Below are 18,607 nucleotides of genomic sequence, written 5' to 3' on the forward strand. Positions count from 1 at the left end.
GGAGCAGCGGGCAGGGGCGGCGGGGAAGGTTAAACACCAGTCGGTATTTCAGTCCCTGTTGTCCGGCCAAGCGCGCAGCGCCGCTGTGTCCCGGCCGCCTGCGCTCCACGGCCGGAACAGGAACCGGGCGGCGGCGGCGGCGCTCCCGGGCCCGGCGGGACCTGCTCCCGGTGGCGCCCGCTCGCGCGTCACACGCAGGCCGCTGCTGCCCGCTGACGTCAGCGCGCCGCCACGTGACGTATGGACGGCGGCAGGGCGGGGGGAGGAGGCCTCGGCGGCGGCGGGGCCGGTGAGTCCCGCGGGCGGGAGGGGCGCGGGGGGCGCGGCCCGGAGGCCGAGCGGGGTCCCGAGGCCGTCCGGAGTGAGGTGCTGCCGCCGGAGGCTCCCAGCGGGCGCGGGCAGGGCGACCCTGGGCGGGCCGGGGGAGTGCTGCCGTCCGGCGAAGGCGCCGGACGCGTTTGGCGGTGAAGCGATTTCACCTGAAGTGCCTTTTTGTGGAGGCGAGGGAGGGGGCGGCCGAGCGGGCGGGGGTCGCCTTCCCTGGCGCCTCCCGGGCTGGGGGTCCGTGGCGGCCCGGGTTACCCCGGGCGCGACCTTGGGCTCATCGCCGGCTCCGGCCGCCGTCTTTGGTCCGCGCCCGTCTCACCTGCCGCCCCCTCGTCCTGCCCCCGGCTGGCTTCTCAAGGCCCTGTTGTGGCTATCTAATTGGAATTTTATTTACTTAAAAATACGAATTCAGTATTCTGACGCTCTCGCGGTACTCAGTGTTTTCCCTGCTGCTTTGGTGTCGTAGTAGTTTAACCACTGTGCAAGTTACGCACTACTGTGATTCATTGAAATTAACTCTTAGAAGACGTGTTATCAGACTTCAAAAAACAAAGAAGTTAATGTTAACTTGTTAGCAACCTGCCGATGATCTCGCTTGCCGAGCAATGCTCTTTGCTCGTGCTTTTAAAGCGCAGCACGCAGACCTTCTTAAATCCCTGTGCTGGAATCACTTAAGTTTGTTTGTGTTTTAGGATTTAATTTGAGCCTCCTCACAATGTAGGTGTATTTGGTGTGCCTTCTGTTACAAATCTGTAAATCAGGTACTCGAACTGTTCTGTTGGGATGTTTACTCATATTTAACAAAAAAAGACCAAGAATTTTCATAAAAGGTTTTTGAATATATTTTGACAACACGGGCCAACACGATAATATACATTACTTACAGAGAAAGTATTTACATATTACATTTTGTTTCTCAAAACCCAGGAGATTTTCATTGTCACATGTCTGTTTTTGACTTGCAGGATTAAGGTGTGATAACTTTCTAGTTCATGCGACTACATAAAAGTATTTTTTTTCTACCTCTCCTCCTTTGTTCTCTTAAACGTATCCTTTAAAGAAGGTTAGAGTGACTCTTACGAGAGAATTCATACATCAAGGTATCATCTACTTACCAAATTAAATACAGTTTATTTTTCCTCCTGGCAGATTTGATGGGAAGGTTAACAATAATTTATACTTGTTGAGGAGACTCATTATGTCGGTTATGTATTTAAGCAAGTAAAGCCTCTATATTTCTGTATTTCCTCACCCTACAGTTTTGTTTCGTTTTCCTGTTTATAAAAAAGCTTGTGCAAGAGAAAGATCTGCAACTGCCTTAAATCTTGTAAAAAAAACAACGACCAGAACTCCCAAAACCCTTAGCTAGCCAAGAACACTTGGAGAATTTTGGCTGTGTAGGGAATAATGTGTGTGTGATACAGTTTGTATAGACCTGGTTTAATTAGGACACCTGTGTGGGAAAATGGGGTTTTCAGGGACGTTAATGCTGTAGCAGGAATGTCAAGATGAAATTTTTGTGGCTTAAAATGAACAAATGAATGGCAGTATGTTCTGTGATGGTTAAAAATATGAATGGTCAAAATTAAATTATGATGACTCAGAAAAGAAATTCTATTGCCGTATTCTAACGGTTTTAGAAGTTTTCTCATGAAATTGAAGGTTTCTAAAAGAATTTATTTCCACAAAGTTTGAATTGAGAAATACACATCTCTCTCACTTTCATCATAAGGCTTTGTGCTCATGGTTTCTGATGGTGTGTATTTCATGCATTGTTCCAGGAAATGGTCCAGTTGTTGCTGTGCAGCTGGATGTTGCTGAATAACGTTTCTATGAGCTTGCTGTTCAATCTGTCTGTTGTTCAGAATGGCGAAGAACCCTAATTTCCCGGAAGCCGGGAATCTGCCTACAGGCTACGTTCACTGTAGGTCTTCAGACAGCTTCACTGGTGAGTGGACCGATGTGTTTTCTTGAGATTTTAATGGTTTTGTTGTATGCCATTTTAAGCAGGTTAATTTTATATACATGTTAATAAATAATCTGCACTAATATATTGTTCTTTGTACTTAGCTAAACTGACTCCTGCTCTTCTGTCACAGGAAGGCGTCTGAGCGGAATGTAAAACGTTGGCACTACAGCACTTAAGTGACAGGAATGTGTTTGCAGATGAGCAGGGCATAACTTCCCATATGCTTTGAGTCAAAATATTTTTTGGTACTAAATTGCTGTTTCGAATGCTGTGATTGGGTGGTGTGGTTAGTTACCATTAATGTTACCATCTGCTTTCCTTTTAATCCTTTCACAACAGAAGGGTTGGAGATGAGACTTGAAAGTTCTGTGAATTGCACTTACTCAAGCTTTCATATTCTGTATTTATAAAGTCATAGGGGTTGATTATGTTGTTTGTACTTTTGGCTACTAAGTATCAAAACTTTTTTGGTTTTCTGTCAATTTTCACTCAGTTTCAACTTTGTTATTGTTACTTAGAAGTACAAAGGAGCTACTGTAGCAGCGGTTCTGACAGAATTGTTTACACTCTGAATGTTGAAGTATTTACAGAAAATTTCTGTTTCCTGAGTTGTTTGTTTATTGTGCCTGAACTCGGGAGAACAAATTATTTTTTATAAAAAGACATATGTATATCCATTGGAAATACAAACCATAGGATTTGAACCAGTGGTATGTTTGTACAGTAGTGTTACTGTTACACCTATTGTGTTCTGGGAGTCTGTGGTAATAAACATTGAAACTAAAGTAATACTTTGCTAGAATTTATTTACAATATATGAAGTAATTATGATGTAGTGAATTACGAAAAATTGAGATGCTACTCAAGTGCCATCCAATAAACTGAGAACCAGTTTTTAGATAAAAGAGCAGTGTAAAAGTATTACATTTAAGAAAATTCCCTTTGTGTATTTCTGATAAAAGTATTATCTTGCTAGGTACAAACTAGAGGATGTAGGAATTAGTTGTTTTAAAGGTATGAAATTATTTGCTCAGTGTTTATAATCCAGACATACTTCATGAAAAAATTAATTCTAGCAATAATCTGTTTACTTGCATTTATTTCTAAAGTTTAGATGGAGGTATCAGTTATGTAAGCATTCTTCACTCACTTGATATAAAATTTTTCTTCAAATTATTCATGATAATTTCTTATATTCAATCTTCTATGCCTTGTAGAAAAACAACACTTCCATGCTTCTTTGAAGCAGCACTGCTTTTCAGAGGATTCTTGAGTGTTAAACTAAATGAGGGAGGGAAGAGACTGAGTGCTGATCTTTCAGTGCAGCTTCTAGTTATTTAGTAAGGATGTCTTTGCTGTTTTGCTGTTGTTGCTGCATTTTCTAGCTCTTGTTTTTGTATCCTATAATATGTTACAGATTACTTACTGAGTAGAAATACAAGAAACTGAAAGCTTAGAGGGGGTGAAATTACCTAGTATTGCATGCTGCCTTATTGTAATACTAGGCTGCATTTTTCACATGCTCACTCTTGAATAGCGTGTCTTTCAGTGGGGTCAGAGAAGTGGTTTTGTAGGCCTTAGGACCTAACAAATGCCTTTTCAGACTGTTGCCTTTCTAATGGTGCCTTGAAATCACTGAGAACACTGTTTTGTTTGTTTATTTCTGTGTCATATCCAAAGCTTCAGCAGCTGACTCCTGAGGCAGTTAATTAGCTCTGAATACCTCCTGGAAATAGGTTATGGTGCTGGCAACAGGCTTGTAAATGGCATTTTCTTGGACTGCCAGGAAGAGTAAGCACCTGTATTCTCTGAAAGGGTGATGTTTGATGACAGAAGATGTCAGATGGAGCTTCAGGAAGGGTTTTGCCCAAGTTCTTAGCAGCATCCATTTTTTTTTTTTTTTTAATCATAGATGGCACTTTTGAATAACAACTAGAAAAATACACGTTTAGCTATACAGGGAAGTTGTGAGCTCATAGCAACTTGGCACAACTAAAGAGGTTATTATGTTTTACTTCCTCAAACAAGAAATGCACAGATTGCTTTAAGGGTTGTCTGAGTTTGTACCATTAATTAATCCAGCCTAGGAAGATATGAAGTCATGTATTATTTGGTCCTATATTTTGAAGGCAGGACTGTCTCACTGGTCTGCTTTATATGAAAAATCCACAATACAGACAAAGCTTGTGTTGGAAATCTATGTTGGTGTGTTTCTTCAATATACTGGTGTTACCCATAGTGCACAGAAAAGGCATGAACGTGATTTTGTAAAGGTGACAGTGCCCAGCACTTCGAGTCGTTCAAGCATTTGAAAGGCCTCCTCGGCTTGTAGCCATCATTTGAGTCCTGTATTTCCTGTGCTCAGCAGGTTTGTGTTTGAAACTGATGGATTAGAATAGTACATGGAACCAGCAATTCAGAGAGCATTACCCATCAGAACAAATTTGCCTTGCTGCTTAGACACAGGGCGATTTCTAAATTTCTACTTTCATTGCTTGCTGTTGTTCAGCATCTTGATGTTCATAAGGACTGAACATCCTCAGTTACTAGCAAGTGTTCTCACTTCAGACTTTGCCCTCTTACCTACAAAGATTCTTGTTTAGACAGAGGTTTATGTACCCTTGAGAGGGAAGTGTGCTTTTGATTTTATTTGTTTATTTAACTGTAAATAGAAACAATTTCCCTTGAGCTTTTCACCCTGTTGGCACATGACAACATCCACAGCTACTGAAAGGAAAGTTAATGTGCAGCTGGTGGCATTCCCTTCTCTTCACTACTTTTACAGTCTCTCAGTTTCATTCAGACAGTACCTGTTCTTATTTTTTAGAGACAAGAGTGGATTCAGGAAACAAAGTAGAATGTAGTAAAAACTGGAAATAAAAATAGATTTTAAGATTAAAATGTGCCAATATTTGTACATGAAGTATCATAAATCAGCTTACTCAATCAATAAAAGTTTAAACTAACAGAAGAGAGATAATACAGAGTTCCTTGATGATGTGTAATTCATATGTAGTTGGGTTGCCTGACTATTGCAAATGAAGATCAACAACAGCAATTATGGGTGTGGTATGAAAGTCTTTAAGGAGTACCGACACCTGAGATTGCAGCTGAGTAACAAATATATCTCTTTGTTTCCTCCCTTGGTGTAATAAAAAGTTTTCTATTTTGAGGGCATTTCAATTTTACCGTTGTCTATAAACTCCCAATCAATCATGTTGTGGTAAGCAGTATTGCTGGTAGAAATAGATGCTGCTGGGCTGATGTTGGTTAACCTTGCTTGATAGAAAGTAAATGTTACTGGAAGCATAAATCTAAATTATCTTAACTAATTGTAAATTAACCAGTGCAAGTGGAAGAAATAGTCTGTTACTATGAAAACCCATGAAAATTAATTTACTTTCGTGTCAGGATAGAAGAATGACTGTACAGTATTCTGTGTTCCCATGGGTTAGGCTGCCTTCAGTATCTTGGCCATTGTTGCTGGTTGTGTGCTGTAGTGGCTACACAAGCGTACAGCTTCTAATTCAATGAGCAGAGACAGCCAGTGGAAACCTGGGGGTTTGTTCCCATTTGTGCTGTGATCTATTACTGATTTAGTATGCTGTATTTTTCTTAAATTTTATTTTCTATTTCTATCACTTTTTTTTTTAGTTTAAGTTGAAGTTCTTTGCGACTGTTTCCACAATATCTTGATTTTGGGTTAAGCATTTCCATGTGTTAAAAGTGCAAATAATAACCCCAAGTGCATCTTTTTGTTTGGTTTTTACATATTTTCTCATAGTATTTTTACAGTAGATCCTAAAAGTTAATTTCTGTCATGAATATTTGACTTGGAAGATTTACGTGTTAGGTGTGTGCAAGGTATGGTGTCATAATTTTCTTGGTTCTTGTGGTACCTTTCTTCAGCCCTAGGTATCTGCCCATTTTGAAAAGTTGCTAGTAAATGGAGCATGGAAGATGTCTCTGAAAATATGGATGGTTAACTGAAACAGCTAACTGATTTTTAAAGAAAAGTAAACCGAAGTGTAACAATAGATGCCGATATAAGACCTAAATTTGCCTGGAGATGCTCTTGCCATTGAGACTACAGAAAGCCTCTGTTGCCAAAATAAACCAAAACAAAGAAAAGCTAAAACCTGTTGTGAATGAAGAAGAAACAAAAGATATGCCTAATGCATTAATCTATATTGTACATTACTGGGCAATCTCCTAATTTTATGACTGAGGTATTAGGGGGTTTGTTTTCTTATGCATATGAGGGAACAAGAAGTCATCAAGAAAACTGAGTGTAAAGAATAAGAAAATTGAATTGTACATTCTAAAGCTTTTCTCTCTGACAGGCTTTGTCTGCTATTTATTAAAACTTACCTTGATTGTTATTTTTCTCCCAGTTCTGAAAAGTTGACTAGAATCCTGCAAAAACACTGTTTTTACATTTTCACTGATTCTAGTACAGTCTGGAGAGTTAAGACTAAGCTTAATTGGTCACAAGCTTATTTCATTTTTGTGTGTGTGCATTTTAATTCAGATGAAATTTCTTTCTTATGGTAACATTATTTAAAATAGTTTAATTTTTAATTCTCTTTGTTGGGAGCTTTTTCTTTTAAGTAAAAGGGTTGACTGAACAAAAAGGTGACAGAATTCTCTGAAGTACTTTGTCAGCTAGAATTGTTGGTGCCAGCTGTGTTGTGTCCAGTTGAAAAGGAAATTTCATAGACAACCTCTTGGTTTAATTTTTCTTGTAATATATGATTACTTAGACTAATCACTTCTTTGTTACTGCAGTTATGCTTGCTATTCTTCATATTTTTTGCTCTGTGTAATATTGCTTGTTTTCTTTGTCCTTTAGGCTACCAGTATCACCATCCCTCCAAGATGAGTAACAGCCATCCACTTCGTCCTTACACAGCTGTGGGGGAGATCGACCACGTTCACATTCTGTCAGAGCATATTGGTGCTCTAATGAACGGGGAGGAATACAGCGACGTTACCTTTATTGTGGAAAAGAAGCGTTTCCCGGCACACAGAGTGATCCTGGCTGCTAGATGCCATTATTTCAGGTGAAGTAAGGCTTTTTGTCAGGCTCACAGGAAATTTTTATGCAGATGAGATAAACATTATTTCTCTATGAACTTTTCAGGGTGTAATCATCTGTCCATTGAGTGTGACCTTTTCTGTGTGAATGTTTCCCAGCACATCAAATCATTTTGTTCAAATAGAAAAAGATAAATACCATGTCACAGTGTTATTCTTTTGACCTTCATTAAATTGGATTTGGAAGGTAGTTTCACAAATTCAAGAGAAAGATCGCTTGAGAACAGGAAGGTACTACTGCAAAATTGTTTTGATTTCTCAGAGTATAACTGGTGTGCTTCTATGGAATATACTCAATTAGCAAGTTTCATTTTGATGAATTGGAATTGAGAAGAGGTTTGGCTGAAAAAGACTAGAATATATATTTTAAAACTAGGAATAATACTAATCCAGCTTTTTTTTTAATATAAGAGCTGGGCATTTTTCAATAGAAATGTATTCACTAAAGCTTCCTGGTAATCTTATTCCAATGAATTTTCTCAGAGAGTTAAGCTACTAACCTAAACTAACCTAAACTAAACCAAACTAAACTAAACTCTCTTCCTTACAGAGCATTATTGTATGGAGGAATGAGAGAATCTCAGCCTGAAGCAGAAATTCCTCTTCAGGACACTACTGCAGAGGCATTTACCATGCTGTTGAAATACATTTACACTGGTCGTGCTACACTACGAGATGAGAAAGAGGAGGTTCTTCTAGACTTCCTAAGCCTAGCACATAAATACGGATTCCCAGAACTGGAGGATTCCACGTCTGAGTATCTTTGCACAATACTTAATATTCAGAATGTCTGTATGACTTTTGATGTTGCCAGTCTTTATTCTCTTCCCAAACTAACTTTTATGTGCTGTATGTTCATGGATAGAAATGCCCAAGAGGTCCTCTCCAGTGAAGGTTTCCTGTCACTTTCTAAGGTATATCTCTTGTTTGCACTTTTTTCCGCTAGGACTGTTAATTTTAATGTGCATACAATTTTGTGATGAAATACTAATGGGGGCACCAATTAAAAACTTGTGTTAGTTCATAGCTATCATTTTATACTAGTGAAACTGTGATGGTTAGAAATATTCAAGACAAGCTGAACTGAAAATTTTGGCAATCTGTTCTGAATTTTTTAGGTATTGACCAGTCAGTATAGCTAAATACAGTAAATCTAATGGTGTGTTCTAGAAGATGGCAGCAGGAAATCTAATCTTAATTTGTCTTATTTCATGTCTTCCTGATATAATTTGGCTTCTGAATGCTGCACAGGGGAAGTCAAATATAGACTTGAATATGACAGGAGATACTTTGTTCTATTAATTTCTTGATACAGACTTCTTTAATGATGGGTGGTTTTCTGCTGTATAAACTAAAGCATTCTGGAGATGACTGTGATTTATATTGCTGATTGTCATCGTGTTCTGAACTTGCAGAATATGGTGGTGTGGTAGAGTGCTTTGGGTTTGTGTGTTCTTTTTTTTGTTAGATGTGTAAATATTTGTGACGGAGTCAGGCTGTTCTATGAAGTTGAAATTTTGCACTTACTCCGGCAGGGTCTTTGGGCTGGACATAATAGTGACAGAGTGTTTTCAAGTAGTGTTTGTGTGAAGCAGCAGAGCACCTGGAATGAGTGATGCTTTAATTGGGGGTTTTTAAAGTGATTTTTCTTAGTGGAAAAGCTGTGAAGGGTTTATTCCTTGAATGAGTATACAACACTACTCTGCTCACTTACCTGTTGTATAAGGAAAAAAGATTTTTTTCTCTCTGTACTTTGTCATGTCGGTTTGTTAAATCTGAGCTCTGAGAGCATGTTATCAATAAAGAAATGAGCAAACATCATTCATCAGGAAGTGCACACTTTGATGTCTTTGGCATAGCCAGTCCTGGTATATCTGAGAGACCTTTCCTTTTTCTAGGCAAGCTCCTGATTATTCTACTACCTAAGTGAAAATCAAAAAGCTGTTTGATTATTTTTGTTCTCATTTTGCAGTTAGTCAGTTTTCTACATGAATAAGAGCCACTGGAGTTCTTACCTGCTGATTCTTAGTTGGCACCAAAAGACAGAGGGAAAGATTGTGACAGACAGAAATCCCAAGTAGTTAGAAATGGTTAAAAAAAGTGATTCCAAGCAACACTTTTTTTTCTCATCAGTGTTCTTATAGCAATCTTAAGTTCAAAGGAATATTTTGAACATACTGCCAAGTCCCTAAATCTTGTAGTGTTCCAAAGTAAACTTGAACTACTGAATGGTATTATATTGATTTGATTAGTTCTCTACATTTCATTTTCTTCTAGTGGTTTTGTAATATTGCCTATTATTTTGGTCATGGATTCTGTAATTCTTGCATAACTAAAACAAGCTACAATTTCAGGGAGTCACTCCTTTAAAGATTATTTTTAATAGCTACAATTTAAAATAGCCGTTAACTTTTTGCCGTATTTGAATTTCCCTTGATTAAAAAAATAAAACTAAAATTAATTTCTGTTTATTTAGGGGGTATATTTTTTTGTTCTTATTTCTCTTTTCCAGGCTGCTCTTCTAAGTATTGTGCTGAGAGACTCATTTGCAGCTCCTGAAAAGGACATTTTCCAAGCTTTGATGAACTGGTGTAAACATAACCCCAAGGAAAACCATGCTGAAATCATGCAAGCAGTACGTTTGCCACTAATGAGTCTAACAGAACTACTGAACGTTGTAAGACCTTCTGGATTGTTGTCACCTGATGCCATCTTAGATGCCATTAAGATTCGTTCTGAGAGTAGGGACATGGACCTCAACTACAGGGGCATGTTAAGTAAGCATCAGATTTTTTGTTTGTTTCCTTCAGACTGTAGTTCTCTGGAGGATGTGGTTAATTTGTGCTTTGAGTTTTCATTTATTACTGTGTGTTATAAAAGGCTTACAATATGAAACGTATTGTTACGTAACTGTTCATGCTGTTTTTATTCCTTTATATTAGTCAATTATTTTCTTGCTTTGTATCTCAGATATTGCTCAAACATGAATGTAATACCATTTTCCTAGAGGAAGTGGTAATTTAGTAGAAAAGGTTTTACAAAAACGTGGAAAATAAAAATGAATTGGCTGTGAGATAAATGATATTTAAATGATTTTATGTTGATGGCAACTTGTTTTCTTCATAAATATTTTCATAATTTCTCCACTACTTACGACTTTTCACTTACTCTTTACCTGTTTGTCTAAATAGTTAAACAAGTCTCTGAAATTGTTTTAGTGGAAGCCTAAGAAATGTAAGAAGCCTTGTATTTGACTTTTTTTTTCTGTGCTCTCTGTTAATTCAACAATAGTATATAACACTCAAGCTTTAAAAAGATATTGTTAGCCATCTAATGTGTGATTTATAGGGAGAATTTGGCCCACAGTAAAAATTAAGTTAAATGTTCTTTAAGAGCCTGCGCTGTATTCTCAGTCATGCATGATGAGCACAGAAAACTACTGCTATCTCAGAATTGCATATTCTCTTTGTTCTCCCTTTGAAGTTACAGTTATTAATATTTAACCATATGAGTTAATATTAGGATATTGTAAAAGTCTTCTCATGCAAGACATTCTGTTGACATTGCAGTAGATAAATTTGAATAAGTCAAATGGTCTTTTCTGGCTTCTTTTCTGGATATATATCTCCACAATAACATGCTCCTAATCGCAGCTTTTCTGAGAGTGGAATTTCTTTGTTGTTTTAGTACTCATTCAGAACCTTGGAACTTCTATTTGTGGAAACATTGACGACCACTTACCACTTCAAATTCTGTTCTTTATATGTCAAATTTTTAACACCCAGTTAAAATTCATACTTCTGTTGCCAGCCTGCCTGAAAAGTTTGGGGTAGCTTTTCATCATTTAGCTTTCAGATCATATTTTCTAGGATCTCTCCTCAAAGATGGCTGTTAAAAATGTCTTTTGAAGAGGGTAGTTTACAGAGTGTTGTTTTGTAGCTGAAGTTAGGGATCATTATCCCCAGTTAGCTTGAAGGAAGATGTTCCTAGGACACAAGCTTATTACTGTGAAATATTGGCATAAAAAACTTGCTTTTCCATCTGGGTTCAAAGCCCAAGTATCCAGAAGTTTCCCACTTCACTTGAGTTCATTTACCTTTGCAGGGTACTGGAAGCTCATATAGCTATCGAAGGAGTGTGTGTGGCTATACTGCTGTATATGCCACTCTGCAAATTCATGATGCATCTTGAACATTTGATACACATCTTGTACATTTAAGTTTCTTCCACTTAGGAGGAGAAAAATCCAATAAAACCCAAACCAAAAGCAAACAACAGTTGACAGGTGCAACAGAATTCTGTAAAATCATGAAGGGGACTGCTACATAATATCACAACTACATAATTATCAGTAAATTAGCACAACTTTATTACCATAAAACATGTAGGAGATACCAAATGAAACTGAGGAAGCTAAATTTTCTTAATGCCTCTTTTTTTTCTACTTTTCTTCTTTTTTTTTTTCCCCTAGAGGATGTGTTTGCAGCCAAGAAAGGATACTACCAATAATCTTTGGTCTGACCTAACAGAGTTGATATCCAGAACATTTAATTCGCAGTATGAGAGTGCAAAGTTTAAGCAATTATTTCCTTTTCTTCTTAGTACCAGGGGAGAATATTGCAACAATGAAATATGGAGCACAAGTTGTGAAAGGGGAGCTGAAGTCTGCTCTTTTAGATGGAGATACTCAGAACTATGACCTGGATCATGGCTTCTCTCGACACCCGATCAACGACGACTGCCGGTCCGGAATTGAAATTAAACTAGGCCAGCCCTCAATAATCAACCACGTACGAATTCTCCTGTGGGACAGAGACAGTCGGTAGGTGCCAAGGTGACATAAAAAGGGAAAGTAGTGCATTTTGTACTGGTGATGATGTAGCAGTGCAAACTATAAATTAAATATTTTCTGGAAACAGCATGATGGTGTTGGAAATGACTATTGCAAGATTTATTTGAAAAAACCCTGATTTTTAAATGTAATTCTGGTTACTTACACACCAGACCGTATTTTGAGATGTTAAACTACCTTAAAATATTTAAATATTTTTTACATCTTTGCATTTCAAACGTTGAAATTTTTTTTTTTGTTCCAATTTTTTCAATACATCAAAACCATTAAGAAATGGCACACTTTGACAATAAGATTGGACTTGATCTTAGAGGTCTTTTCCAGCCTAAATGATTCTGTGATTCTGTAATTCAGAGGTAATAATTTAGTAGACAGCTCAGCAGTTATTCCTAAGCTATTAAAAACAATAAAACAGGCTACTTACACATTTATTATATACCTTATCACCTTTCTGATAAAGAATTAATTTTATTTTCAGACTAATAGTTTAGAGTTGTAGAACAGTTGCATTTTGCTTTTTCAGCTAAGCCATGTTACTTTAGAACAGGTTGTATAAAAGTTTTATTTAGGGTGGGATTTTTGTAAATTTAAATTCATTTTTAAATATGAATTAGTTACTAGTAATTCAAAACCAATTTCATTAAGTTTTAGCTATTTAACTGTTTCAAATAAGTTCTCCTACTTCAGTTCAACTCAAATTTGTTTCACCTCTATTTCTTTTGTTAAGATTAAAAAGTGAATCTTTGATGGTATAAGGAACTGCTTCATATAGTATTATACTAGTTGTGTCAGGAGATCAACCAAATTTATGAAGCAATTATCAACCAAATTTATAAAATCTGAAACAGTATTAGAGATATATTAATAATAAGTTCTCTAGCAATTTTTGGAGAACTTATATAACTGGTAAAATGCCCCTCATCTGCAAGGCATAAATTGGCATCTGCTGAAACTCAGGGAAAAAATGTTTTTCTTGGGACAACTTCTTACAAAGTTATCTGTTGCTTGGTGTCGTATGCACTTTGTCTGAAATTAGTAGAACAAACTATTGTTGCTGGCAGAATGTCAGACTAGGTGCATCTCTACTCTAGAGATTTTTGTCTTCATAAGGTACTGAGGGCTCAATGGTTTAGGATCTAGTTTCTGTGTCATCCTGATTTTTAAAATTTTTTCTTTTTGAATCCTCTTGATTTCTGTGGAAAGTTTGCTATTGGACTTTCTTTTGCTTCCTAGCAGGTATGGTACTGGAATTAGCACTGTGTGTCCTGTGCAAGGCCAGGAGTTGTACTTAGATCATCCTAGGGGGTCTCTTCTAATTCAGAATATTCTGTGATTCTCTGTTCTATGAATTGTCAAGCTTTTTCCCCTCCAGTAACTCAACTGTCTAAGAGAAATGGAAATGGAGGCATTTGGAGTACTTGGTCCATTTGTGGGCTCCTCAGTATAAGATATTGACCTGCTGGAGTGAGTTCAGCAGGACACCAAGATGATGAAGGCTTCAGCACATGGGAACCTGCTTTTTTAAGATGAGCAGGCTTAGAAGGGAGAATTTGTTGCTCTCCTCACCTGTTCAGTGGAAGAATATAGAGAATGCAGGGACAGAATTCTCTTGAAGCTGTGTGCTGAGAGTGCAAAGAGCAGTGGATACAAGCAACAAGATAAATTCATATTAAATATTAGGAAAACAATTCACAGTGGGGTAGTTGGCCTTGGGAAGAGTTTGGCCAGAGACATGTGCCAAAATGTACCAGCCAAGATCTTAAGGAACTTGCTCTGGGATTGTCCTTGCTTTTTGTAGAGGTTTTTTCCTTTCTACAGTCTTTATCTAAGAATTGCTGGCCACCTAACTGCAATTTTCTCATGGGATACATGAATGATGTCTTCTAGAGAGGTGTTTTAGCACCTGTGCAGACATGTAGAGATCCGTACAGCATGATTGCTTCTTTTTGAACATTTTTTTAAGCTATACGGTTCATTTTAACTGTGTGAAACTTTGGTCTATTGGATCTTCTTAACAGAACCAAATGCAAACTAACAGGTGTTTTACACCTCTAGTTCAGGGGTCTTAACAGCTGAATCGTAGCTGTAAAAGTGCTAAGGGGAGTAGCTGTCCAAACTGCATCTGCAAAGAAGATGCTATCCAGCCTTAAAAAAAATTAAGGGTATACTATTGTGTATGATAATGGAACTGTGTTTTTGAGGTAATATTTCTTTGTTTGGTACCTTCAGAAACTGAAAAGTAGCATGTTGTGTGTTGGTTACAAATATATGTTAGCTAGCAATGATGATGTGAGAATCTCTAAATTCTCAGGGCACAGAGGTCTTCAAGTAACCTTTGTATCCAAACTGCTCAAACTCTAAAACTTAGGGGCCTAGTTTGGTCAAGTACACATATGTTAGTAATAGTAATGTTGCTAAAACACATTGTATTTGTGTGGGTTGTGAATATTACACATCTCATTGGTGTAAATATGAAGGCTGGTTATGCAATTGACATTTAAAGATTCAGCCTTACCTTTCCAAATGCTTAAATTGGTATTAACAACTATCTAACATTTTTTTAAGGATTTTTAAACAATATTGCTTTAAATAAGTACTCTTGTAAGTCCTCGGGAAAATTGGAAATATTAGCCAAGGCATTAATGTTTAACAAGAAATGCTTGTGTAGAACTGTGGAGGAGCAACTCTTCAGAAATCCGTGTGAAAAAGTGCTAAGTGCTGACATAGTGCTGTTGAAATGCCTGTGAATGTTGCAGACTAGTACCTTAGGAGAAAGAAAACACTCTGAAACATATATTCAGTGATTTGCTGTTCCACAAGTGATACTTCTACTTTATTCTAAGCCTTACAGTCATGAATATAATAGGAAATTAGCTGTGACGTCTAAGTTCTAGTTTGGGTTTGCTTTCTCTTAACAGCAAACTATAAGGTAAACATAACTGATAAGCAAAAGGAAGACACACATTCTGTTAATGGCTTTTTTATTTTTCATGAGGTAATTTTGGAGTGTGTAAGGAAGTAGTGACAGGCTTGATGATGTATCATAAAGAACTGAAAGGGTCAGAAGTGAAGAACAGTATCAGTGAAAATGTTCATAAAGCAAATCTGCTTTTTTCACGTGAGGGTTTGAATTTGCATTTTTGATCTACTAATTGTTGTTTTTTTTTCTTTATTGATTTGGCAATAGAAATAGTACCATATCACTGGTGGTTTAGTTTTATTCCACGAGGAAGGAATACAAATGATAATTTTTATGACTGAGTTAAAAGTCTCCATTTAATTTTTTTGAAGCATAGGAGTCTCATCTAATGACTGTAGATTGTGAGTGTGTGGATGTTTTAAATCATTCTGAAAACACAACATAACTGTGTGAGAGTTTGTTTTCAAAGCTAGTTTGAAAATAGGGATCTGGGTAAGAACAAACAGCTTTCTTTTAAACACAACTGAAAATCCAGAAGACAGTGTAAAATTGAATACCTAAAATTTGTCAACTTGTATTCTAACCAGTGTTTTTTGACAATCCATAGGTCTTATTCCTACTACATTGAGGTGTCCATGGATGAGCTGGACTGGATTCGGGTTATCGATCACTCTAAATACCTCTGTCGGTCCTGGCAGAACCTGTATTTTCCTGCCCGTGTCTGCAGGTTAGTTCATCAGTGTAATATACAGTGGGTAACATTAAAGAATGTAGACACCAGATTAAGTTGCCAGATTTGGCTACTTCATTATGTATTTCTGAAAATGTATTATATCACAACTTTAATCAGCTATTCTAAAAAAATTGTTTATCTTAGTGGATGCTTTTCTAGTATTAGTATCATTGATAAAATGCAGGTGTGTCCAGTTTGAAAACTCTGGTTTTTCCATATCTACGTATCTGCTTCTCTTTTGTTTTTTTGAGTTATACCCACTTTTTTTTGCAGCTGATGTGGGTTTTTTTTTCACTCCGTAAACATCCATTCCTTGACTGCCTAAATGTTTATAGTGCGCTTACATACTTACTATAGAACTTTGAAAGGTATTTTAATGTATTACATATTTTCTACTCCTACACTGTTTTAAATAGTTGTGCAAGAGAGAAAGGGGAAAGTTAGGACTCAGGAGCTTTGAGGAATGCCTTGTAAGGAGGTGATTGTTCCGCTCTGCTCTGCAGTGGTACAGCCTCACCTTGAGTCCTGTGTGCAGTTTTGGGTGCCACAATATAAGAAGGATAATAAACTATTAGAGAGCATCCAAAGGAGGGCAGTGAAGATAGCAAAAGCCCTTGAGGGGAAGCCGTGTGAGGAGTGCCCGAGGCCACTTGGTCTGTTCAGCCTGGAGAAGAGGAAACTGAGGGGAGGACCTAATTGCAGTTAAAACTTCCTTCTGAGGGGAAGAGGAGGGGCAGGCACTGATCTTTTCTTTGTAGTAACCAGTGACAGGGCACAGAGGAATGGCCTGAAGTTGTGTCAGGGAGGGTTAGGTTGGATATGAGGAAAAGGTTCTTCACCCAGAGGGTGTTTGGGCACTGGAACAGGCTCCCCAGGGAAATGGACACAGCACCAGCCTGACAGAGCTCAGGAAGTGTTCGGGCAATACTCTTGGGCACGTGATGTCACTCTTGGGATAATGCTGTGCAGGGCCAGGAGTTGGACTCTGTGATCCTGGTGACCCCTTCCAACTCAGCTTATTCTGAGGGTCTGTCCTGTGAAAACAGCTGGATGGGTTTAACCGTTGTTAAAGTGATGGTGGTTTTTTTACTGTAGGTGTTGGGAATTCTGGATAAAGCTGATAATCACATTAAAGCTGCCTTATTCAAAAAATGGAATTGAGGTCATTGATAGGGAGGACACAACCTGCAGAGACCAATGATGTGGTGGTCATCATTAGGTTTTGGGTCACAGACCCTGAGAGGAAATGACCTGTACTGTAATAATTATTCTGTAGACACAAACTTCTTAATTGGCATGGCGACTCTTGGAATCCCCATGGAGAGGTTAGCTTTCTTTTTCCCAAAGAATTACCTCTTTTTCTGATATTTGCTACTCCACAACACAGGATTGCTGGCATGCAGTTGAAGTCTATGGGAAAAGGATCAGCTGGGTCACTTGTGTCTCTTCTTCTCAGATAAATCTTTTCTCAGCCATCCTGTCCCTCAATAAGTTCATAGTGAATGTAGCTGACTTGAAATTTATTTTTCCTGACACAAATGCATACTCACCTTTCCCCGTAAGTTTTATGATTCTGATTTTATTGTTTTCTATTTCTGAAATGGTTGGTGCTGTCCCTTAGTTTGTGTGTGTATTTGATAACTTTTTGCTTAAAGGTGTCTGTGATAAATCATAGCAATGATGAAAAGCCTCATGAGATTCTGTTTTAGTGAAGGCTCTTCACAGCCTTTCCTGAAAGTGCAGAGAGGGAGTAGCAGAGGGGAGAATGTTATTCCAAAGTTTTAGATGGTACTTTACTTGGTTTTTGGCACAAAAGGATCTCTTAACCCTCTGTAAAGGACTTGCTCTCTGTTGGAAGAGCACATTATCAGGAGGGAGTTTATTTTATGTGGTGTTTTTGTATGCACAGGTTTATAATTTCTACATGCACAAGCACACCTGGGAACCTCCCCCTTGCGGTTTTATTTTGGCATATATTTGGCATATACACTTGTCCAGGTAGCTAAAGCGCAGATTTCCTTATCACATAGTCATGCCTCTGATCTTTCCTGTTCTGCTCCATGATTTACAGGAATCCTCTTCTATAAATCTTTGTACCTCATTGTCATATCCACAGAGTGGTGTGGAATTTCTTGGATGTGCTGCTTCTTTGCAGAACAAGTGGAAGAGCTAAGGAGAAAGTCATATAGCAGCATAAGTTTATGAGCACTTATTGTTAAGGAGCAGTAACCCTCAGGCAAAATATGAGTTCTCAGATGAGTCAACATAATAATTAATGATAGTTTAGATAAGGTTGTTTTGTAATCTTTATTTACATCAGTGAATTGAAGCCTACATTATCGTAAGACTGCATTGGCTAGTCAAAAGTAAAAGTGGCTATAATTCACTGTTCTTTTATGTACTTTTTTCCTGTAAATAGAAAGAGAAGGCTGTTTAAAATGTATTTAGAGATGTAAAATTGCTGACAAATTTTTGAGGCATTCCACTTTAAGAACTTTTAATCTAATTATGTTAATGTAAATAGTTAGGTATAACTTGAAGGTTGACTCTGATTTGATCAGGAATTATGATCAAATTCCCTCTGAGAGGGAGACTTTGAGCAGGGGAAGCTAGGTACACGTAGATAGTAGTATCAGAGACTTATTTATCTGCCTTTAAATCAATATTCTGTTCAGAAAGAAGTAAGCAAGGACTACTAAATTCTTCTTT

At 37.7% G+C, this 18,607-nt stretch overlaps 1 protein-coding gene across 1 annotated transcript in view; it reads left to right on the top strand.

The window, feature by feature from the left end:
- Positions 1-204: 204 nt before the first annotated feature.
- Positions 205-18,607, top strand: part of BTBD9 (BTB domain containing 9) — a 117,036-nt gene continuing 98,633 nt past the window's right edge. Inside the window, exons 1-7 of the mRNA XM_042022937.1 lie at positions 205-289; positions 2,109-2,275; positions 7,149-7,359; positions 7,944-8,307; positions 9,906-10,170; positions 11,996-12,215; positions 15,773-15,892. Of these exons, the coding sequence (XP_041878871.1) occupies positions 2,194-2,275; positions 7,149-7,359; positions 7,944-8,307; positions 9,906-10,170; positions 11,996-12,215; positions 15,773-15,892 (1,262 nt within the window). The 5' untranslated portion in view covers positions 205-289; positions 2,109-2,193. The remainder of the gene's footprint in view (positions 290-2,108; positions 2,276-7,148; positions 7,360-7,943; positions 8,308-9,905; positions 10,171-11,995; positions 12,216-15,772; positions 15,893-18,607) is intronic.

This window comes from Corvus kubaryi, unplaced genomic scaffold, assembly GCF_017639235.1.
Source record: "Corvus kubaryi isolate FWS band 111438036 unplaced genomic scaffold, C.kubaryi_AGA036_p1.0 37232, whole genome shotgun sequence".
NCBI classification, from domain to species: Eukaryota; Metazoa; Chordata; class Aves; order Passeriformes; family Corvidae; genus Corvus; species Corvus kubaryi.